Below are 24,773 nucleotides of genomic sequence, written 5' to 3'. Positions count from 1 at the left end.
AATCTAGGTCCCAAATATCATATCAGACATTTCAGTGTCTATCATTTGTGTATATTTTTCTACATGCCCCCAGAATGACAGGCTGGATGCTCAGACTGCTATCTCCATAAGTCCTCTCAGAGATAAAGTGTTTGAATTCTACTCTTGATTACAATGGCAGTCACCCAGAATAGGACAGTATCTACCTAGCCGCATTCCCCTGAAAAACAGATACACTTTGCATTTCCTAGAAGGCAAACCAATGGAAGGACTGATCTTGTTAAGTATTATATGCAGACACGGCTACGACTACTCTAATGCATACAGAAATAATGACGTGCCAAAATCCATAGTCCTCTTAAATAGCCAAGATTAAAATTGCAATAGTGAATATTGTACTCTGTGACAATTGGTGACATGGGCTCTCTCTTCCTTTTTACCTTTAAGAAAGATCAGAGCAAAGGACTCTACATGGTTCTTGTCCCACAGACTTGTACTAAGCCATGTGCTATTCATATGACAGGTCTTTCCAGATTGCAGTGAAGTCTTAAATTCTAGCTTATATTCAGAAGATATGAAGGTTAAAGAGTTCTTCATATGCTTGTTCCTTGCAGCATCCTTCAGTAACTATGCCTTTTAAGGTTGTGTTGCCCACTTAACTACTTATACAGTCTACAACAACACAAGGTGCAGAGGGAAAGATAAGAAAGTAAGAAGAAAAGTGGCCTTTAAAGGTGTCTGATAGATTCTAGCTCCTCTCTTCTGTCAGCTGGGACACACCTGCGCTTAGGTGTATGTTGACAGCAAAGCTATAGCCATATTGCAGTTGTGAGATGTGATTTAAAGCTGAACAGATGTACCCAAGCCAGATCTAATGATTAGCAATGAAGATTCAATAGTCCACGTGTCAGCTGCCCTAGCAATTCAATGTAATCTCTAGCTGGCTTGGGCAGCCCATGCTGAAGCCCAAGCTGTTAGGTGCTCACTGCTCTAATAAATTATCAGTCTCGACTAAAGAAACTCCTAAACAAGTATGAAAAAGACTAAATTTGTAGTTCAGCTGCAGAACTTGAAAAAGTCTTTTGCAGCCAGATCATTTCGTAGTCCATGTTGCCATGAAGCTACAAATTTGCCTATACTGGCACGGCACAAAGAGAGGCACAAAGAAAGGAACAAGTGCCTGCTAATGGGTGTGTGGTATGGCAGCTGCTTGTGCCAGCACTGCCACTTCCAAATTAACTCATCAAACTGTGCCTTAATGCACCAGCATTCACCTCAGCTCTGAAGCTAGCCCACTGTAAAGACTGGTCTTTGGAGCCCTTTAAGGGGACAAATAGTCAAAAACCATACAAAGATTGATAATTGCTGCAAAGCTTTGTCATGACTAATGCATTAATAGCTTACTGCTTGATGGCTTCTCATGCTCTTACACAGACGTGCCAAATAGCATATGAACAAAACCATGGGATAGGAAGTTCACCCTCCTTCCAGTATTCATAGCTGATAAAACCTTCCTAAAGGTTTTTGTTAGTACTTTTCAAAATCCACCCTTGCTCAGCATTGCAGCATGGAGCAGTCATCTGATGCACAAAATAACAGTTATCTTGCCAGGAAATTTGCTGTACTAATGCTGCTGTCCTAAGCAGCTCAATCTTTAATCTGATTTCTTTGTTTCTTATTTCAGGCAAGCCACTGTAACAGAAATGTTCAGTAAAGACTGCTAAGCCAGTTGGCATGTCTATAGAACTCAGGCGTGTTAACTATTCTCTTGCTCTTCCCTGTTGGCCAGGGTCCTGCTCACTTGTGTTTAAGGAGGATTTTAATGTGCTTGTACTACTATGATATTGCACAGATCAGCCTGTAGTTACTGTTTTATTTTCCTAACTGAGCTAGGTAAATATTGATAAAGACTTGCATGGGTTACTTTTATAGGGAAAGTAAATCTTTATAAGCAAAAATTCAAAGTGAAGCTGTAGCTCGCTTTTTTTGGAACCATCTGTGCACTGTGTATTTAATTGTATTTCTGTTGTTATTGGATTTACCGGATACATTTTATAAAGTGCATTCAAACATCCATAGGGATGTGATCCACTCAGAGGATGTGACCCAGCAGGATTTTTGGCCAATGATTGTAATAGGAGCAGGATCAAGCCTGTCATCCTGTTAACATTTACAAAAGCCTTTTCTGAGATCAATAGATAAATAGTAATCAAAAGTTGATTAAAAAGAAGTGATATGTTGTGAGTAATTTATATCTAGTTTGGATTTAAACTGCAATTTTTAGAAGGAAAGAAAATTATTAAGAAGACACTTTGTATGGCCAAACTGAATACAAACCTGAAATTATCCAGCTGCTGAAGGTCAGTTGTTCCACTGAAAAATATGGGTGGATCAATTCTAGAGAAGGAACCAACTACTGGGAATAGGAGTATAGAAATCATAACATAAACCCCACTGTCGAACCATCCACAAAGATCATCTGCTCTATTTAAATTATAGTAGGTTTTTGAGGGGCATTTGTTAAAAAAATCTACACCAAATTTCATGTCAATAAAACAGTTGAGACAAAACTGGAGTCAAAGAACAGTGGAAATATAGCTGCCTGGGGACTGCCCACAGTCAGACTGCAGAAGTGCTGGTCACTGGGTTAATGACACAGTGAAACCCTTTTGTAGTACGGGAAAAGAAAATCCATTAGAAAAACCTACAGAGACATCTAGCTCTATTACCTAACATCTGCAGTTGTCTGCCATACAGTGGTGTATTATGGAGATAAGCAAGCATGATAAAAATGTTATAATAACCTTTAAAAATGGGAGATTGGAAATAAAATGCTCTTTTTACTTGTAAAGTGTTTCTCATGCAAGTGTCCCTGGGAGATGTTTTATAATAAAGTTTGAATGAAATACAATAAAAATCAAATCACAGCTCATTCACTGTATACCAAACAGAACAGCTCAGGTTTCAGCTTTGGTTTTAAAGCCAAGAAGAGAATTTACTTGATGAATTTCTGCTGCTGCTTAGAATTCCAAAAAAGAAAAAGACAATAGCTCAAAAGGTAATTTACAAACAGTTTGGATTTAAAAGCTGATGTTGTCAAGAAATCAAAAGTGAAAGACTCAAAAGAATTATTCATCAAGCTGCACATATCCATAAAATAAACAGAATTCAGTTCTATTCCAGGATCAAAAGCATAATTTTACACGTACAGCATTTTCTTTTCAAGTATGCATATGATAATTACTGCATGCAAAAATATTAATGTATTACATGTTTCATTTGCATGAAAAAGTTATGCAATTACAAGCAAAGCTCAGCCCCCACTATGTGTGCACCACAACAGTACACATTCATGCACAAATGAAGAGTGTAACTCTATGTCATTGTGCGCACAAAGTTATTCAAATTCAATATCTAAACACTGATGTGAAAAACAACAGCCCGGCAGATGCAGAAGTCCAATGTCCATGTTGGGGTTTTTTTTGACCACTGTCAGAACATTCCAGCTGCACTAAAGGGATCCGGTGTCATTTAAGATTTGATGACTTGAAAATCAGACAGCCTCCTCTTACTGGTACTTTTCCATTCCCAAATAGAGGTCCAATGTGTTTTTAGCATGAAAGGTATTTTTGCTAATGCCTCGTAAAATTCTAGATGAAATTAATGCTCTGTGCCAAAAGCTGTCTCGGCAAAGGTGTAAAGGCTCTCTCAGAAGGTTAATAGTGATGATTTCTAGTCCTGGCCAACTTCCACGTGGTGACCGTTACAATCAAGCTGGCAGTGATTTTTATGTAAATGAGCCATTATCAGAACTATATATATCTGGTTACTAGACTATAGGCACTTAGGGGAAATGGGCATCAATATTTCCAAGACAAGCACTTTTTTCCTTAATGTTCCAAACATTGTTGTTTGGGGTTGGTTTTTTTTTCGCTAAACAATGGTTCCAGGTCAATAGTTTGATGATTAAACAACAGATCATATAAACAAAAGCTAGATCCTAATCCCTAGGAATATGAACATATTTGGGTTAGTTAGCTCTATGATAATTTTTTACAGAATCCAATTAGATAAGCCACAGTAAAACAAGTAGGGCATGAAAAATAACCATTCTGTGGGGGTTTTTTACATAAAAAAAACATGTTGGAGACTTCAAAAACCTTTAAAAAGGCAGAAAGAGAACATGTAGGAAGCATTTAGATGTTAAAAAGAGACTTTAACCTTGTATTAGCTGTGGGCCTTTCAGTCTTGGTGAAATATTCACCTGTTGGTTCACCAGGAACTGGTATAATTTGTAGGCTGTCAGCTGAGAACAAGCTGTTATCAATCCAGTCTGGAGTTCTGTGGCCAGCAGTAGCCAAAGCTGCATCCCTCGGGGAAGGATGTAAAACATCTTTGTTCTTCTTGCATATGTTTCAACTGCCCATATTGCATGTACTGACAGTGGCAAGTATCTGCCTGACCTTGTTTACTGATTTCCATAATTTTACCATAATTTGTCATAATTTGTCCCCCTCATGGCACATTTTAGCAAACAGAAGGTAGCTTTATTACAGAGCTTTTTCTGAATCAATAGCACTGCTATCATTGCAAAACTACATGTTATATTTTGTTTCTACTTGAAATATTGAGGCTTCACTCGAAGATACAGGATGAAATGCTGGTCCTATTGAAGTTTTGTTGTTCTTTGACAAGATCAGGGTTTAGCCACTGGCTCTTTGTGTTACACAAGTGCATGTTATATAGAAGGTCTGTCTTATCAGAGCCAGAAATCAGGATCCTAGGTATTGAGAAAGCACTGCTGTAATACTGCCAGCTAAGAGCACGGCTGATTAAAGTTACAGTATTATAAAGTTTTTTAGATGCCTTATTAAGTATTGCCATAAATGCACGGAATAAAGTGATGTTCTAGGAGCGCCTGGGTGAACAAATTGGAGAAATAGGGATGTGAGTCATAACAGGAGTTCAGGATTCAAAACATTTCATGCAAAGCAGTACAAAGACATTCAGTTAACCTCTCATGTCCTGGTAATGATGTTGGAAATTCTTTTGTGCATTGCAATATTGGACTTATGCCTGATGGGGAAGCTAAGCTTACTTCTTTTGATGTATCTAGGGAAATTCTATTTAATCAGTGGTTTGGGTATCTCATTTTAGATATCTAAATTGGAAATTTTTTGCAAATACCCACAGTTATGAAACACCCTGTGATCTTCAGGATAGGATAAAATTTTGCATTTCTTACCCATCTGGACTTAGGAGAGATGAATTTCATGCCTTATAGAAATTGCAGGTTTCATCTTTTAGAATGTATTTCTTCAACTGGAAATCAGCTAGGCTAGAAGGAATTTACATTTTTTAAAGCCCCTTCTATTAAGGAATCAGAGGGGTTGATTGGCTAGAAAAAAAATTAATTCACTCATTTCTTTGTTTCTATTAGACAGAGAGACCTTTTCACACAGCATCCCCCATTGCTCTGTACCTCTCATTGCCCTGTAATATATTTCAAATCTATGTAAGAAAATGTTATTCCATGATTCTTCAACTAGAAATGTGGCTCTCAACATCTCCCAACTACAGAAGATTCCCGTCTGCCTTTTGGCATGCTGCTTCAGGTTTCTCAGGCAAGCTGGGAGATTATCTCCTGAGTACAGACTACGCGGGAAGCTCTAGCTCTGTTGAAATCAATGGAGTTTGGCTGTTGGCCTTAAAGGAGCTAGCAGTTAAGTCTCTTTTAGGTTAGCAGCATAATAAACAATTTGGTTTAGAAATGTTTTCTACTCAGGGTTCCCTGAAGGTCATCCTTATGTCCATGCTCACCTGCCATTCAGATCACGAGCTTCCACTTGTGGCCTGAATTGTTTCACACACGCTACCGCCTCTAGAGCCCATCTACCTCAGTAGATAAATCAGTAAGGACATCTGACAACCAACTGTCAAATAGCCTGAGAGACAGCATGGGGGTGGCAGGCAAAGGGAGGTAAAGCATGTCACGGTTGTAGTTGCTCCCTGGAACGCTCTGTCAGAGCGTTGCAGATACAGCTGCTACATTTGAGCACAATTGCATGGAGCTCCCCACACACCGATCTCTTCGGGGAGCCTCACTGAGTGGAGAGCTCTCTAACGGTAGAGCTATACTATGCAGAGAAAGAGATCATAGTGATCTCCTGAAGTATCACACACCTGAGCGCTGTGTGGGGGCACTGGGATCTATCTGCAGGAAGCTCCTTGCAGGACTGCGGACTGTATCTATATTACACTTAGCACAAGGACTTCTGGCCCTGCATGGGACCCTTGGGCATTGATGCACTATAACAATTAAATAATGATAGTAATAAAACTTGCCTACAGAGTTGCATACATTTCATGCAAGCTGAGATGGCATCATAAGTAAAGCAGTTCTTCCACCTTGTGGTTAGACAGACTACTACCTGGCAGAGTTTGTACATCAAAAATCACAGACTGCGTACAAATACTGCTATTAAAAGGACCCAGTGCACAAAGGGCTATTGCTATCACAGGACCCCTCTTGCACACCAATGCTACAAATATTAACTAGCCCTATTTTGTAAGGTGAACGTTCGCATGCATGTATATACTTATACACGTGTGTACAAACGAATAGATTTGTAATGCCCTCTAGCGATCCCAGCCCACAGATGCCATGAGACCTGGTGTAACAACAGCTAGAGTGTCTCCTTCATCCTCCTTGGTGAACAAAGGCCTTTATTCAATGCAACATGCAAGATTTGACACACTGATAAAATGTGTTGGTGTGGGAACAGAGTGTGAGCTTGTCACAGACGTGGAAACTGTGATCTCTTCAAATAGAGATTGTAGCCAGTTTCTGTGAGCAACACCACTAGAAATAAAAGGAACCATTTGGATGCAGTGAAAAATTCATCTGTGCTTCTCTCCCCATTTCTACTCTCCGCCCCTATTTTCTGCTTTCTACCTCTGGCTATTGAAGCAATCATATCGTCTTTGTTGTTTGCATCAGGGTACAATTCAGCACGATTAGGTCCAGCGTCTGTAGCCAGTCGCCACAGAGTGAAGCCCGATTTCAAAAGCAGTGATTAAATGTCAACTTTGTACTAATGCAATAGAGGTATATTGAGATGTATAATTTTGCAGTAAATGCTGAAGATTTGCACTGTGTGAAACAGTGGAACACATTGGCTAACAAACTTCAGAGCCAGTAAGTGAATATTAATGTTTTTAATGGTCCTAAATTACACTATTTCCGAAGCGGGATTAGCTGGGTTATATAAGAGGGACTGATTTGGTTCAAAGAATAGCAAAACATGAAAAGAACAAGCTGTCTAAAATCTATGTCTGCTTCTCAGATGTTGCTGTTCTCTAAAGAGCAGTTTATTAATTACATGCTATCCTCCTCCTCCTCCTCATCATCATCATCATTCCAGTTGTACCAGCTGGCACCACTCTAAACTGAGTCCTCTTGCAGTAGTAGGTGCTTCCCAAACACAGTGTAAAAATCAGCCCTAGTGTATCAAATTCCTTTTTTGTCACTCAGTCTGCAACTGGCTGCCAAAATAGTTCCCCAAGATAAACTGTCAAAGTCAGGGAGTCACATCAGACCAAAATTTGACCCAGTGTCTCACATGGCTTTACTGTAATAATTCCCCAATAACTGTATCTTCAGTTTCTTTTGCTCTTCTGTTCTGCAGTGACAGCTGATTATACAAAGGAGCTGAACTTGGCTCCTCTCTACATAATTTTTTACTTCAGTTGGCAAAACAGGGGTTTTTTCACTGTAAGGTCCTAAGAAAGCTAGCTTTCATCAACCATTTTTTCTACCTAGAACTGAACTTCAGTGGCAAATTTAAGCTGTAGGACTGTACCCTCTTTGCCTTAAATGTGAAGTTGTTCAGACCCACCCAGAATGGACAAAATAGAGATGTAAGCAAAAACTAATGAGTTTTCAGTTTCCATGTATAAGTCGACAATCCTATGTAATTATAAGGTTCATTTTTTTACAGGTGGAAACCAAATTATCTTATTGTCTAAAATTATTTTAAAAAACAAGAGGAACCTAAGAAGTCTGACAGGTGGGCCATGCAAAGAATAAGTCTATTAAATATTTTCACCTGTTCTTATGGCACAGATGAAGGCTACTAGCACAAAAAGCACATGTGACTGTATCCCACAAAGCCAATTTTTAAGGATAGACTTATCACTGGGGAGTGGAAATAGACTGACACCCTAAAAGATTGATATTATTTGTCAAAAGAGCAATTACAATAGGAACAGTAGATTGGCAAGCTTCCCCTCAGACTCTTTCAAAAATGCCCGAGCTTGATTCAGAGATAACACCTTTGAGAAGACACCTTTAGTCTTCATGGGTGAAATTCATCTCTTTTAACATCAGATGTCTAAAATATAGGTACCTAGTCTGAAGTGGTTACCTTAGTTACTTCTATAATCAATAGAGATCGATAACTTCGAAGGATGATTCATCTACTCTGAAAACAGATGTGTAAAATAGGTAGAGTGAGTATTTCTCCAGAGGTGTCCACTTGTATCTCCATTGACCACAGAGTCTAGACAACTACCTAGACACCTGACTTCTAAGGGGCTAAAAGCAGATGAGCCATTTAGATAAGGAAAAAGCCATATTACCCTTTCTAACATAGCAGTGACCTGGCAGAGTCATGTTATCAGCACCTCTCACAATAGTTTGCCTTATTTTAATAGATTCAGCAAATTCTGACATTTCATTGCATGCTTCTTCCATCAATCCCCTGGATCACTGCTGTTGCTTCCTTGCCAAGACTTCCACAAAACCACTGCTACTTCTTCCTTCTTTTCCACCTATCGGCTCTGGTAAACCAGGCACAGTGCCCATGTTAGTCAGTCAAAATGATCTTATCAAACCATGTCAGCTGGAAAGCAGTTGCTTTATCTCTAATTAGAAATGGGTGGCTTAAAACCAGTTTTGATAATCTGGGTGTTTTGAAATAAGCTGCTCTGGACAAGAACTGACTAAAACATTCTCAGACCCATTGGTAGATGTCTTCAGTAGACTCCTAGAGGAGAAGCATGGTTTCAGAAGCTTGGAGAAGGGCAAATATACTGTCCACCAATTAAAAAACAAACGAACAAAAAAACCAAAACAGGAAATGGGAATTAGGAATAGTCTTTTAAAGTCAATCTCACAAAAGTAGGGATCAAATAATCAAACAAGGCATACCTAAGTACCTAGAAAACAACAGGGAGCTTTGTGGAAGCCATGATGGGTTTCACAGAGCCTATACGCTGACTCCAATTGCTTTGTATTAACACCTCTATTTGCTTTTCTCTTTCCTCTATTTACCTTTTGTTTTCAGACCGGTGATAACTCCCTCTATGAAGGCCTGGAAAGCACAGGGCATTATGTGACTCTCAGAAACAAACACCTTCAGCAGTAAGTCAATGTGAGCACATTTCACTTGGTGGTGCTCCTGGGTGATAGTGACATGTTGAGGTACCATGACTTCTTTGACAGGTGGAACAATGTTTCACATTTTCACCAATGTTTCATATTTTATTAGAAGCCCAGCTCGACCTGGGTGTGTTAAACCCAGCCTCAGGCAAGCAATGGCTGCATCCCACACCGGCTGCCATTTTGCGTGAGGGGTGCAAGGAGCTTCTTACAGCAGAGAAAGGCCTAAACCGTTCCCCTATAAAAACACAAAAGCAGAAAATAAATTTTAAGCGTTTACTTATGTATTTATCTGTCAAAATCTCTTAAACCAACGTTACGATTTCTGGTAGCTAAACCACGCGTTCCTCAAAATAACCTACGACCTCAACACCCCGCCACGGCCCTTCCCAGGTGCTAGTCCCACACCGCATTAAGATGGCGGCCGGGGGGGCCAAGACTACAACTCCCAGCAAGCCGCGCGCCACCTCGTCATCCGATTGGTTGCATAGACCCGCGGGGAGCCAATAAGCATCAGGAGCGCTCCGCCCTCCCCGGAGGGCGCGGTTCGCTCCGTCAGCAGTGCACGATGGGAGTTGTAGGCGTTGTGCCTTCGCGGCGGCGGAGGGCGGTGGTTGCTGGGGGAGGGCGCGGGCGGCGGCGCCTGCGCAGCGGCGGCGGCCGGCGGACCCGGCGCGTGGCAGGAAGCGGAAGGGGGCGGCCGGGATCAATCCCTGACGTGTCTCTCTGAGGCCGCCGCTGCCGCCGCCGCTCGCTCTTTGCTCCCGTCCGGCGGCCGCCATGGGCAGTGAGTACCGGGGCGCCTCGGCCGGGCGGCGGCAGGCCGCGGGGGCGGGGAGGGAGGGAGGGAGGGAGGGAGGGAGGGAAGGGAGCGGGGGGGCTCTCCGCGGGACGCGCGATGGCCAAGGGGCCGCGGCTCGGCCGCCGGCTCGCCTTTCGCGGGCACCTTGAGACCGGCCCTCCTCACGGGCGGCGCGGCGGCCCGTTCCCCCCGCTCCCCTCCAGGGCGGCGGGGAGCCCCTCTGAGGGGCCGCCAGCCTGGGGGCGGCACTCCCTCCGTGGCCAGCCCTGCGCGGGTTTCCCTTCCTCGCGTTTAGAGGGTCCCTCTGGATTCTTCATTTATTTTTTTTTTCCCTCTCTCGCGGTGAAAGACCCATTTCCTGGTCACGGCAGGTTTTCCTAGGGAAGGAGAGGAGCTCGCTCGCTCCGTGATGCCCGGTGACCGGGCCGCTCTGCCTGGCGGGCACTCACGGCCCCGGCCATCCCAGGCTCGAGTGTGCCTGGTGCGGTACCGAGGCGGGGAGAGACGGGCTGTCAGGTTGGCGGTTGGTCATAACGCTTTCAATTACATTGTCAGAGTAAACTAGAAATGGTAATCTGCAGTCTAGAAGTTATCCGTGTGAATGGAAGCCTTCAGAGTCTGCTACCTCGAGGAAGAGCTGCTTGAAAAGCATCGTAGTCAATTGGTATACTATTATTGTAGATGTGGGAGAGAATCACGATTTGCTTTAAGTTTAAAATCACACTCCAGTGTAACTTTTCAGGCAATTAATCGTTTGAAATTAAGTAAGTAATTTTTCTGGGCTGGTCTTAAAGCGTTACAAAATCGCCACTGAAGTTGCAGCCTTCCACAAAGAAGTGGGAAGCCACCAATAGTTTCAGTTCTTCGGCATCATCGTACGCTTTTTAGTTCAGGTCAGTCCAAAATATGTGTGCAGTCTTAGATCTGTCGTAAGAAGTTTAGCATTAACTTGGTTCCAAATCAGATCTCTCTGCTCATAGGAGGACTTGTGACTTTGCAGATACCCTCTTCTTTTGTATGCTTATTCTAAGACAGACTTTTCTGATCTAAGGATATGTCCTTTTGACTAGGAGGAGATCGTTGCATGAGGCATTCTGTAAAGTAACTTGAACTGTTGCTTATGAACAGTGTGTAGGAATTCTTAAGCTGTATGGCCCAAAAGTAACCCCTGACTTAAAACTGTCTGGGGTATTGTATTTCTCAAATATCAGGCTAGGGGAGAAGCTATTATGAAATAAAAGTTCAAGGGTATTGATAAATTCATGCAAAACAATGGCAAGGGGGGTTTTTTTGCACTGTCAACCTACTTGGTAAAATGGGAAAACTCTTGACTTTTTTTTTTTTTTCCTTCTGTTTCCAGTCTATGCTGTACTTACACCATACTAGGTGAATCTCTGTTTATTTAGAACAGATAAGAATTTAATTTAAAAAAAACCCACAACAACAAAACTTTGTCCTTAACTGAGACTTTTAATATATAAAGTACATGTACAAAATCAATTTTCTTGAGCTTTTCCCAGTGTTCTTTGTATCTGTATGTTCACTTTGTCTTTTAACTAATTTCCGTACAGTAAAATTTCTTGAAGTAATCAAGCCCTTCTGTGTTATCTTGCCTGAAATCCAAAAGCCAGAACGGAAGGTAAGTTAATAAAATTTTCTTAATAGGTTTGTACTTGTGTAATATGAAATGTTTACAGCTTCGTTTGCACTTGTGGGATTTGGGGTTTTTTTTCCTGTTGGGAGAATGGCAATTATAGGCATAACTGTTTTTAGTGGAGTGCTTGTCTAGTACATCCTGTACTGTGGATATGGCTGTACAAGAATGTACTTGCTGGTAATTGCAATTGTGCAGATACAGTTATGCCATAGCAGTGAGATGTGAGATGTTGAAAGCAGTACATGTTGGAGTGTAAACTAGAGTAGTTTAAAATAGCAACTTGAAAATCTTTGCTTCTTAAGTTCTAATCTAAGACTATTTGCTAAGATAAGCTTCTCTGTATTATTTTTTTTTCTCACCGGAAGCTTTTTCTTATGAAAATGTAAGACTCATTTCTGTGGAAGTATTAGAATTACCTTCCATTAACGTAAGCTTGTTTATTTGCCATTTTCCTTGGCCTTATGTAGTATAAAAGGGATGAAGAGCGAGTTATTTTCTTTAGGATGTCCTGTACTTTGTCCCTTCACAAGAAAATCAAGTGTGCTTTAGCTACTATGAAAGTTTGCCTGATTGATTAGATCTTGTTATCTTGACAGCTTTGCCATCTTTGGTTGTTGGTTTTTGTTTTTGTTTTTTCCTTTAGATTCAGTTTAAGGAAAAGGTATTATGGACAGCTATCACACTCTTCATCTTCTTAGTATGTTGCCAGGTATGTTTCTTCTCTTGTTTTTAAGGAAGAGCTGAAATGTTTAAACGATGTTATGAAGTCTCTAATCCTGTTTTCCTCTGTTGGTTGGAAATGCAGATTCCCTTGTTCGGTATCATGTCATCAGACTCAGCAGATCCTTTCTACTGGATGAGAGTGATTTTGGCATCAAATAGAGGTATGGTCAGTCTTTCAGGAGGACTTTTTTTTAGCTTGAATCAGAACATTTTTGGACTTTTTTTTACATTGCATTCTATTTTAATGAAGATAAAAATTGAAGTAGAGAGGGAAAAGTAATTCTATATATTATGTAAAATCATAAGCCAGTGTGGCATTGGGAAAGGCACAACTTTGTGGACAAAATGAGTTTATGGTTGGCTGTGTGCAACCTATTGTATGCACACAAATCAAGGAGCATTTTGGAGGGAAAAGGGTTAGGGAAGAGACAGTTCCTAATTACCTGCATTGCTGCTCTTGCAATCTCCTGTATATAATTCAAGCTTTTTGATTTGTGTTTCAAACCATATTATATGTGTGGTGTTGTTTTCTGGGTGACATTTGAGTCTGTCTCACAGAAGATTAAAATTCATGATAGTTTGTGTAAATTTCAGTTTCTTGTAGAGGCTTTCTAATGCAGGTGTGAATTAAGAATGGTGACAGTTTCCTGAATTCACTTTGTTATTATATATCATTTGGGCTATCCATCAGTTTATAGCATCATGAGATGTGTGTATATGCATGTGTGGTGGGTTGACCCTGGTTGGATGCCAGGTGCCCACCAAAGCTGCTCTATCACTTGCCCTCCTCAGCTGGACAGAAGAGAGAAAATACAACGAAAGGCTCATGGGTCAAAATAAGGACAGGGAGAGATCACCTGCCAATTACTGTCATGGGCAAAATAGACTCGACTTGGGGAAAAATTAATTTAATTTATTACCAATCAAATCAGAGTAGGGTAGTGAGAAATAAAACCAAATCTTAAAACACTTTCCCCCCACCCCTCCCTTCTTCCCAGACACAACTTCACTCCCGATTTTCTCTCCCTCCTCCCTGCCAGTGGCTCAGGGGGACAGGGAATGGGGGTTGCGGTCAGTTAATTACACATTGTCTCTGCTGCTCCTTCCTCCTCAGGGGGAGGACTCCTCACATTCTTCCCCTGCTCCCGCATGGGGTCCCTCCCACAGGAGACAGTCCTCTATGAACTTCTCCAACATGAGTCCTTCCTGTGGGCTACAGTTCTTCACAAACTGCTCCAGTGTGGGTCCCTTCCATGGGGTCACAAGTCCTGCCAGCAAATCTGCTCCAGCCCAGGCTCCTCTCTCCATGGGTCCACAGATCCTGCCAGGAGCCTGCTCCAGCACGGACTTCCCATGGGGTCATAGCTTCCTTCAGGCGTCCACCTGCTCCAGTGCGGGGTCCTCTGTGGGCTGCAGGTGGATATCTGCTCCAGTGTGGACCTCTATGGGCTGCAGGGGGGCAGCCTGCCTCACCATGGTCTTCACCATGGGCTGCAGGGGAATCTCTGCTCTGGTGCCTGGAGCACCTCCTCCCGCTCCTTCTTCACTGACCTGGGGGTCTGCAGAGTTGTTTCTCTCACATATTCTCACTCGTCTCTCCAGCTGCAGTTGATGCTGCACTGGTTATTGTTGGTTTTTTTTTTTCCCCCTTCTTAACCATGTTATCACAGAGGTGCTATCATCGTTGCTGATGGACTCGGCCTTGGCCAGTGGTGGGTCCATCTTGGAGCCAGCTGGCACTGGCTCTGTTGGACATGAGGGAAGCTTCTAGCAGCTTCTCCAGAAGCCAACCCTGTAGCCCCCCTGCTACCAAAACCTTGCCATGCAAACACAATACAGCATGAATGCAACTTGGTGCACTCCTCAAAAAAGTTTGGGTTTTCCTGTTTAAAATTACGAATAATAAAGTGACTGATTGTCAAAGGGAGAAAGCAAATTCCTGCATTGTTTTATGCAGAGTAAATCTATTCCTTTTTCAGCAAACATAGTTTTTAAGGTACTGAGGAGTACTGTATTACTTACCAGACTGACTTTTAGCAAGCTTCTGTTATCACTGAAACCTTTTACATTTACGGAGATTGGGAGTTTATATCTTCTCCATTGCAATGCAAAGGGTAGAAGAAACAAGCTTTGAACTTCAAAGGTGCCTGGGTATGGTGCCCCATTATTTTCTTTCATTGTTGTTCTTGTGTCTGGCAGGTACGTTGATGGAGCTGGGCATTTCACCTATTGTCACTTCTGGGCTTATCATGCAGCTCTTGGCAGGTGCCAAGATAATTGAGGTTGGTGACACCCCAAAGGACAGAGCTCTCTTCAATGGAGCACAGAAATGTGAGTAACAGCTGATATTAAACGCTGATGTTTTACAGTACCTAACCCTAACAACAGAAGATGTAAACTTACCATGTGATGAATGTTGGAGTCGGATATATGGGTTCTGTCATGCTGTGTGTTCATGTTGGGCTGCAGATTTCTGTATTTCATCAGTCTTTGACTGCTCTCTGGCTTGTTAGCTGTTTAGCTTCAGAAAGGTTTGAAAAGGAAAAGTATCTGTGCAATTGGCATTGCTGCTGTATTCTCACTGGATAAACTAAGCAATATATAGACTGTGGGGACCCAACCTTTGAACTGTGTTGGTCAGTGTTAACCTAAAAAAGTTAATATTGATTGAGATATTGTAGTTGTTTTTACCTTGCAGTCTGAAGCATGGTTCTTTCTCAGCAATAGGATCTCTGTGCTCTGTTGATAAATGACTTTTAGAAAAATTTGAGTATTCTTTAGCTATTTGATGCTGTACCACACTACTTACTGATCTGTTTACTGGAAAAAGAACCATAAATTGCTAAGGTAATATCTTAATACCCTCAGAGTTTTCATTATCTAAAGCAATCTTCAATAACCAAACCCACTTGCTTCTAAGTGTATTTGTTTCTGAAGTCTGTGTGTATTTGTATTTTCTGTGCCATATTTCAGACAACAAACTTAAAATTGCCCTTGAATTTAAACATCCTGTGACTTATGTATTCTGTCCCAAATTTCTCTACAAAGGAGTGATTTATATTTCTCTAATTGCCCACTGACATAAATCTCCAGAACAAATAATATTTTTTTTCTTTTTATTATACAGTGTTTGGAATGATCATTACCATCGGACAGTCTATTGTCTATGTAATGACTGGAATGTACGGAGACCCATCTGAGATGGGTGCTGGTATCTGCTTGCTTATCACAATTCAGGTAATTTCTAGTCCTCTCTACTTACTCTCCCTCTGAAAGGGTAAAAAAATCAACATTATGGACTGCCTGCCCCATATCCAGAGAAAAAAGATCAAGATGTGCCTGCTTTCTTAAATACATAGTCTTTTCTTATCTTTTAATACAAGTTTTTTTTTTTTTAACAAAAATTAAAGAGAGGTGGGACTAATGCTGTATTTCTTTTTTTACTGTAGCTTTTTGTTGCTGGATTGATAGTTCTGCTCTTGGATGAGCTTCTACAGAAAGGATATGGTCTTGGTTCTGGCATCTCTCTCTTCATTGCTACCAATATCTGTGAGACTATTGTGTGGAAAGCATTCAGCCCCACCACAGTGAACACAGGACGAGGTAATATGGCATAGTCCGTTTTCTTTACAGAAGTTTGGTGCAAAAAGGCGAAATCTTTTTTACAGTGTGTTAACTTAAATGGCAAATGCTGTTACTAGCATCTTAGCTGTGTACTTGCCATGTAGTGAATCTTGTTAATACAGCAGCTGCTCCTATGCAAGGTGCAAGTACAAAGACATTTCTTTATAATTTTGTAGTATGTCACAAGATATTTCCTGAACTTGAATTTCTTACAGTGCCTCCATTAAAACTCGATAATGGTAGACTGCCATTGTTTTATGGTTGCTGCCCAACTTACTGACAGATATCATCTGTTTCTTTCTGCTCCTTGCGTTTCTTAAGCTTTGCCCCAAAAACCTTATTCTCCAAACTTGACAGGAGGTGATCATGTTTGGTGCTGTGTAATAGAAAACATAAATGAGGTTATCACATTTGCTGTAGTACAAACAATAACTAGTGTCTCACCATGAATGATACTAGAAAGCATGCTGCCTCCCTCATTTCATTTTTTTTTCCTTTTTTTGGTGGGAAGGAGGAAAGGTGGAAAGAACTTGGTGAATGTCAATGTTTCTAGAGACCAATAAAGTTATTCCATTTGATTGTTGGGCTATGATTTAGTTTCTAGGCCACTACAGGGCAATTTAAAAAAAATCTTGGAAATAACATAGCTGATATGAAGGATGACAGTAGTAAAAGTCTGACAGCGTGCTGAAGATGCAAAAGACTTGGAGAAATCCCATTCTGAATCCTGTAGTTCAGAAGTAGGCCTAATGGGACAAAGCACTGAAGTTTGGAGATAATCACAGTGCAACTAACTTGGTTTTTCTTTTCCTTTCCAAGGCATGGAATTTGAGGGAGCCATCATTGCTCTGTTCCATCTTCTGGCTACTCGCACAGACAAAGTCAGAGCTCTTCGTGAGGCCTTTTACCGTCAGAATCTCCCCAACCTTATGAATCTGATTGCCACCATCTTTGTCTTTGCTATTGTAATTTATTTTCAGGTCAGTTGGAATAAAGAGGGACTGTAAAACTTTTTGTATGGAAGGAGATAATGTCATCTGCTTCCTTCTACAGGAAATTATATTTTCACTTTCCTGTGCCTTCAGAAGACTTGTTTTTGTACCTGCAACATCTGGATGTTCATTTAACACTAGCTTCTTTTAATCAGTTTCCATGTTTACTGTAGCCACACAAAACACTTGAGACCTGCTTTGGTCTCTGAAAAAAAAAAACCCAAACCAGATGAATGTGCACATGTAATACTGCCTAACCCAAACACTACTGCTTTTTGCTGGAAAATACTTTGAAGTTTTTAAGCCTGTGTGTCTGTTACTGTTTGTTGCAGCAAACCACTGAAGAATATAGAAAGTTTTAATGTTTCTTTTCCTGGATGCTATGTTCAGTCTTCCTGAAATGGCAGATTTCCTCTGATGTCTACGTCTTTCATACCTTCTTAGATGTGTGTTTTTAGACCACCCTGCAGGCTTCCAGGCCCTTTGCAGAAGTGTTTGCATGGATGGCCCTCTGGGTAGAATGTGTGTACTTGCACAAAATGGTTGCAGGTTTTTTTCTGTGGCTGTCAAGGCCTTGCACTTGCAATTTATGACCTGTGGTATGGGTTCATGTCCAGATATAATGGGGGACTTTCTTTTGAAAACTTTTCAGGGCTTCAGAGTGGATCTTCCTATCAAATCTGCTCGCTACCGTGGCCAGTACAACACTTACCCTATCAAGCTGTTCTATACTTCCAACATTCCCATTATTCTTCAGTCCGCCCTGGTGTCAAACTTGTATGTCATCTCCCAGATGCTTTCTGCTCGCTTCAGTGGCAACTTACTGGTTAGCCTGTTGGGCACTTGGTCTGTGAGTATTCCTTTTAATCTTGCATACTGCTTTATAAGAGCACAATTAAAATGCATGGTTGAAGAGATGGTCTCCTAAATACTAAGGCACACTTCTACAGGCAGTCATGTACACTGAAACTCCTAAATTAGTAAGTTGTTTAAATTAATGGTAGAGTATGAGACCTGCTGTGATCAGCGTAGCTGTTAGGTCTCCTTTTACCTTTTACCTTGAGCTGTTCTTTGCTGTCCTAGGTATTTTTGTTGTTCCTTATTGTATTCAATTTCCACTTTAGAAACTGCTTGTGATAGTGAAGTTGAATCTTTGTATGCTGCTGTAGTAGTAATGATACACAGTGACATGAAAGTGATATAAACACAGGCTTAGCTTAATGGCCAAGAAATAGTGAGAAAGTTGGTGACTGCTTGCTTCCTCCTTCTAGGACACGTCATCTGGAGGCCCTGCTCGTGCTTATCCAGTTGGTGGGCTTTGTTATTATCTGTCGCCTCCAGAGTCCTTTTCTTCAGTGTTGGAAGACCCTGTACATGCAGTTGTTTATATTGTATTTATGTTGGGCTCCTGTGCTTTCTTCTCTAAGACATGGATTGAAGTCTCTGGCTCCTCTGCTAAAGATGTAAGTTTGAAATGATAAATTATGTAAGTTTACATGATGAAAACAGATGGGCTGTTGTAAGAATAAGACTGACTTTCTTCTGAGATAGCTGTTATGCTGGTAATCTTCTTGGTAATATTTATCGTTTGTATAAACAGTGACTATGTCTTTTTTGTAAGCGAGGAGGATGAGGGCAGAATGGGGGTAATTTTTTCCCTGTTTTCTTTACTGCTTTTTCAAAACCAACAACAACAAAACTCAACTAATTGCTTTCAGTGGCATTAGGAAACTTTGAACGTTGCTACTTAATGTCAGTATGAGGGCAGGCAAGGTAACAGGAAAGGTAGAAACTCTTTTCAGTGCCAAATGACAGATGCACCGTGTGCAAGGCAGTGGCCGCATAAGAACTTGCAGGTAAAGCTTGAATACCCATGCCTGGCCTAGAGAGCCCTTAAATTCTTTTTGGGGAAGATTAAGTAGAAGTTGTTATTTTTAACTTGATAGCACTGATAACAGAGAATATAGTGCAGTGCATTAATTTACCTGAGCCTAGCTTCTCAAAATTTCCATTTGCTACAGGATATTTGATATTCAGCAGCTATATCATTCTGAAATTGGAATTGGAAAACAAGATGGAAAATAGTTGTCATCGTGGTATGTTTGTATTGTGTGGTTTTGGGTAGGAAATCAAGTTTGGCAGCCATATGGAATGGTTTAATCCATTCTTTAACAAATATGTCATAGTTGCACAGTTACTGTAACAGCGTGAGCCCTGCCTTGTTTTGGACTTGCATCTAGCTGCTTGTTGTCAGGCATGAGGGAGGCATTCACAGCCATGTATAGCCAGATTTTTATTTCAGTATAAACCAACATACAGCTTTTAACACTTTAATATACTTCCCTGATACTGGATAAAATTATTTTAAGTTCATATAAACAAGGTCAGAAATAAAAATTGGTAAATCATTACTTAAATGTTCACTATGTAGTGGAAAACTGGTAGCTTAATTATCTGAAATTGTGTTTTCTCAGTACATTAGATTCAGTGACAAGTACCTTCAGAAGTTCCCCTGCTAGAGTTTCAGTTCCCCTCAATTGTTAGTAAATTGTAACCCTGTACAATTGCAGAAATCCAATTTAAGGATAATGTTCCAAGAAGGGATTCTTTCTAAGTCATATAGTTTCTGATGTGGCCTCCCCCAATAAATAGTGAGCTCAACTGAATGTGGGAAACTGAAATGGAGTGGACACTTCATAGGATGGTTTTGCTAACATCTGCTAAACTAAACCCTAACCAGGAGAACGGTAGGTGGCAAAACAGGAACTGAATTTGTGTGCAAGAGCCTACAAACTTCCAGATTTTCCTTTTCTCAATAGGACTAGAATTATCCAAAAATGTTTGTGTAATTGACAGTGTGGAAAAGTGCCTGTGACTGCAGTCTATCTGAAGTTAAAATACTGGATATTTTAAACTCAGGTGAATAATGTAAAAAGCAAAACCCAAAAGTCAAAACAGTACAAAAAAAACCCCCAAACCCACTACCATTTACTGAAGTGTCTTGGTTCTGTTTTCCAATAGTACTAAGTTCTGTGGCCTTGACAAATGACGCTAAACTTACTTGCTCCATTCCTTCATTCAATACAGGTTGCCAAACAATTGAAAGAACAACAAATGGTAATGCGAGGCCACAGAGAAACTTCAATGGTACATGAACTAAACAGGTGAGCTACACATTTCCTAGGCTATTTATGCAAAGTGTTATGGGGAAACACATGGCAAATTTTGCTTTGGCTTCCATTTTCTAGATCCTAGAACACAGGTATTCTTTCAGCTTCAATGTTACATGCATGAGACATAGAATATTGTCTCATTAATGGAAGGCACGTACAGTACAGCATATTCTTGCCTTAAAATTAGAGAACATACCTTAAATTCTGGAGCTTGTATTTTCCTGTTACATTTTTTCATTTTTATACATTTTATAGGATAGCTAGTAGTGAGCATTTGCGTGTACTTTACTACTTCAAACTGATGCACAAGTATTTTTTTTTTACTGTAATTTTTAACGTGTTATGTCTTGACTACTGTTTTCACGTAGACCTTGCTTCTAAAACAAGCAGTTACTTAAATCTACTAGGTGCAGAGGTAGGCAGGGGTTGGTCTCTCTAGGTTTTCTAATTGCGGGGTGGGACCTATGCACCCTTCATGTTACAGAAATGTTACCGTAACTTTAGATTTCAGTCATCTGCAAATGACTTGAAGAGCTAGTAGCCATAAGCTTAATCTTTGTGCTTAATTGCATGGAAGACTGTAATACCTTCTCTTCTTAGCTTAGCATTTTTTTACCCTCCAGTCGGTTGAGCTTTTTATTTCCTTACCTAGTATACTGGCACTATTGCACGTTCCTTATCTTGGATTGTAGACCCATGAGAGAAGACAGTATTCTGCCATTGACTTTTTTCCATTCGTGTAGTTTCATTCTTGGTTTATTTATTTTTTTTTAACCACCTGGTTAGATTATCTCTGTAGTGTTCTTTCTGTTCTCATTGGGATTGGTTTTCTAGAAAAAAACTGCCTATGATTTAGATACTTTCCACAGATCCCATATACCACTAACCCTAGTATGTGTGTTAATATTCTGAGCAAACTCTAGTGGCACTTTTTCTGTTCTCATTTTGTGTTTTACAGGTACATCCCTACAGCTGCTGCATTTGGTGGTCTCTGTATTGGCGCCCTCTCTGTGTTGGCAGACTTCCTTGGGGCAATTGGGTCTGGAACTGGAATTCTGCTTGCTGTCACTATCATTTATCAGTACTTTGAAATTTTTGTAAAGGAACAGAGTGAAGTTGGCAGTATGGGAGCTCTTCTTTTCTAAACCTAGTTTCTCATGGACCCAGGAAAGAGGAGAGGAACATTCTCAAAATATAGCCAGTCAGGTGAAAAGAAGTAACATAAACTTGATAATGTCATTCTACAGGAACACATATTTTAATAATGTTTCCAAAGCACATTCCCTTATGTTCAAACTTTTCTAGCATACCGTTTGCATTTTATAAATTGATAAGGAAAAATGTGCAAGAAAATTTTTTTAAGAAAATTGTTTTTTAATTATGTGTTAGGAGAATCAGCTTTCTGAGTTGGATTTAGTTCAGTGACTCTTGAAATTTTTTTGAGACCCTTTCAAATTTAGTATACCTGAAGCCTTTACAGGTTTTAATAAATGTTTGTTAAATAAATGTTTGGAAGGGATTTTTTGCATTTAACTTGTTTTTGCAGCTCCTTTGCAGTAGTGGTGAGAAAAATCTCTCCCTCTAATGCTGAAGTTCCATAATTACGGTTGTAAGCACAAACAGTATTTTAATATGTTCAGTTTTGTGTTTGGGTTTTATTTCAGTATGGCAGATTTGGAAGGCAGTTGTTTCTTTTTACTAAATGACATCTCTAATTCCAAATGTTTTGTCTTGTAATTACTACGCTAGACCTTGTCAGATGTTGAATATTGGCTTGAGACTGTTGTCAAGTTTCTGTATAAGATGGGAATGTGTTCTTTCCCACCACCCCTCCTCTAAAAGCAGAAGAGTCGGGTCAGTTGAGTTTCTGCCAGAGTCTGTGCTTAAGAGTTGCAGCTTTGAAACTTGGTCATACCGGCAGCTTTGTAAAACCTTCTAATTAGTTTTCATTGCCATTAGTGGTAGTACTTCTAGTTCTGATGCTAGCTGAAAGAAATGGATGTTATGGCTGCTTAGATGCAAATCTGCTTGTGCTCTTTGCTAAAGCTAAGTTTCTCTCATGGATAATAAATTCTGGTCTTGTAGCAATCAGGATGTTATCTGACTACTCATATCTAGTGCATTTTAAGTCTCATTACCACAGAGGAGTGTGAAAAGAATGTATGTTACTTGTCTGTTTCTATAGATCTAGATATGAGACCCTTTCAGATAACTCTTGCAAATTGCTTGTGTAGAAGGCTTTTCCATCCTATAATCTCATTGACTTGAATGATGCATAGGAAAGTGCTTCTTCAGAAGGTATTGGATCTCCTCCTTTTTTTTGAAGATCACACCTTCAAATTGGAGAATTTACAGTAAAAGGCTTTAATGGACCAGAGTAATACTTTTCCTTTTTAATTTAGATTGTCAGTACTAATCAGGTGCCTAGGACCAAATGCAAATATTTGTGTATGAGTCTTGTAAATACGCTTTTCCTCAATCAGTATTGGACAATGTGGAAACCAGAATGAGGAGTTACAATGTTGGAATGTTTCTCTACACTGCATCAACATGCCTTCTGTGCGTTTTTGCATGCTGGGCTGACAGTATATGAATTACTGTTTCTGCTTGGAGTGATGGGACTCTTACATACCCAAGGAGCACAGATGACAACATCCAGAAGCCCTTGTTAATGCACTGAGCTCAAATACCAAATGCGTGGGAAATCTGCAAATTTGGAATGACATACACCTATCAATAAAAGTGAAACTCCTGGGGTGAGGATCACAATTGGAAAAGGAACAAAAGTAATGGAATAAAGTATCTGTGAAATGCTCACTACCAACCATTCACTATTACTTCACACTACGCTTAATAATTTTTCTGTCTTTCATAAAGTACTAGTATGCCACAGCACAATTTTGATGTGAAATAAGGGACAGTCAAAAAGTGACTTTAAAAGGAGAGGGAAGAAGCGTGGTGTGGTGGTTCTGCTTTGGGGATTCTTTTGTTGTTATTTTTCTAGGAAGCCCAATACAGATTTTGTTTTGAAATAAAAAGGACTCCACTTTTGGGCACGCAGCTCTGGCTGGGCTGGAGCTGTACTTGTATTTTTGGTCATATCATCTGTTTGAACTGGTTGCAGCTTAGACAGTTCTTCAGTGTCTAAGCAGCACTTGTTCTATGCATCTGTATTTTTGTTGTCTAGTGGTGAAATCTTTGTCTATTATCAAGCAGCTATGTCCTCAAAGCAGGACCTGCTGATCATACAGTGGATGTTCACAAAAAGAAATAATGCCTAAACAATCTGCTTTATAAATGAAATAAAGTACATCTTTGGAGCTAATGCTTGGCTTTTGGTTCTTTGGATACTGTTAAAATTCTAACACTTGCAGAATAATGTTGCCTGCCTAAGAGACTGTGAAAGTGACCCCTCTCAAAACAGCTGTTTAAAGTGTCAGTGTGAAATGAGACTAATTGTATTTGCTCCAAGTCCTTCTCTCAACAGCAGAACCTTAACCATTCCTCTGGGCTTTCCTGTTCAGAAGAGTTTCAGAAGAGTTGCAATTCAAAAGGTGTTGCACAAGTAAATAGTGGGAGAACGAGGTAATGACGCCTCAGTTTAACAAAAACTGTATTTCCATATGAAATACAGCGCTAGCTGGTGCTATGCCCCATATTGTTTTGCCCTCTGAATTTTTAAACTTAACTTAGAGTAAGGAAAAATTTTATCTTCCTCCTTGTCATGGTTTAACCCCAGCCAGTGACTAAGCACCATGCAGCTGCTCGCTCACTTCACCCCCACCCAGTGGGATGGGGGAGAGAATCTGGGGAAAAAAAAAGTAAAACTCATGGGTTGAGATCTGAACAGTTTAATAGAACAGAAAGGAAGAAACTAATAATGATCATGAGAACAATAATAAAATTACAATAATAAAAGCATTGGAATGTACAAAACAAGTGATGCACAATGCAATTGCTCACCACTCACTGGCTGATGCCCAGTTAGTTCTGAGCAGCAATCCCCCCCAGCCCCACTCCCCCCAGTTTATATACTGGGCATGATGTCACACGGTATGGAATATCCCTTTAGCCAGTTTGGGTCAGCTGCCCTGGCTGTGTCCCCTCCCAACTTCCTGTGCCCCTCCAGCCTTCTTGCTGGCTGCGCAGGAGAAGCTGAAAAATCCTTGACCTAGTATAAACACTACTTAGCAACAACTGAAAACATCAGTGTGTTACCAACATTCTTCTCTACTAAATCCAAGACATAACACTATACCAGCTACTAGAAAGAAAATGAACTCTATCCCAGCTGAAACCAGAACAGTCCTGAATAGAAATACACTAGTACTTAAAAGCAAATTTATTTAAAATACTGGTACTGGATGCAAGAAGTTCAGCC

General features: G+C 40.4%; 1 protein-coding gene across 1 annotated transcript; it reads left to right on the top strand.

The window, feature by feature from the left end:
• The first annotated feature begins 10,073 nt into the window (after nucleotides 1-10,073).
• On the top strand, nucleotides 10,074-23,717 carry SEC61A1 (SEC61 translocon subunit alpha 1). The gene is made up of 12 exons (XM_029996019.2): nucleotides 10,074-10,208; nucleotides 11,795-11,862; nucleotides 12,524-12,589; nucleotides 12,686-12,764; nucleotides 14,803-14,934; nucleotides 15,731-15,840; nucleotides 16,053-16,206; nucleotides 17,047-17,207; nucleotides 17,872-18,069; nucleotides 18,491-18,682; nucleotides 20,307-20,383; nucleotides 21,351-23,717. Exons 1-12 carry the CDS (start codon nucleotides 10,202-10,204, stop codon nucleotides 21,535-21,537), a joined length of 1,431 nt encoding a protein of 476 aa, XP_029851879.1. The 5' UTR covers nucleotides 10,074-10,201; the 3' UTR covers nucleotides 21,538-23,717.
• The last annotated feature ends 1,056 nt before the right edge of the window (nucleotides 23,718-24,773 follow it).

Source organism: Aquila chrysaetos, chromosome 20 (assembly GCF_900496995.4).
Source record: "Aquila chrysaetos chrysaetos chromosome 20, bAquChr1.4, whole genome shotgun sequence".
Taxonomy (NCBI): Eukaryota; Metazoa; Chordata; class Aves; order Accipitriformes; family Accipitridae; genus Aquila; species Aquila chrysaetos.
Note: the sequence above shows the minus strand (reverse complement) of the source record. Positions and strands in the feature narration are given on the sequence as shown.

Bases quoted from the DNA above. Each gene is read 5' to 3' on its own strand.
- SEC61A1 (XM_029996019.2), top strand. The intron at 18,070-18,490 runs GTGAGTATTCCT...TCCTCCTTCTAG, and splicing joins GCCTGTTGGGCACTTGGTCT to GACACGTCATCTGGAGGCCC. The intron at 18,683-20,306 runs GTAAGTTTGAAA...CATTCAATACAG, and splicing joins CTGGCTCCTCTGCTAAAGAT to GTTGCCAAACAATTGAAAGA.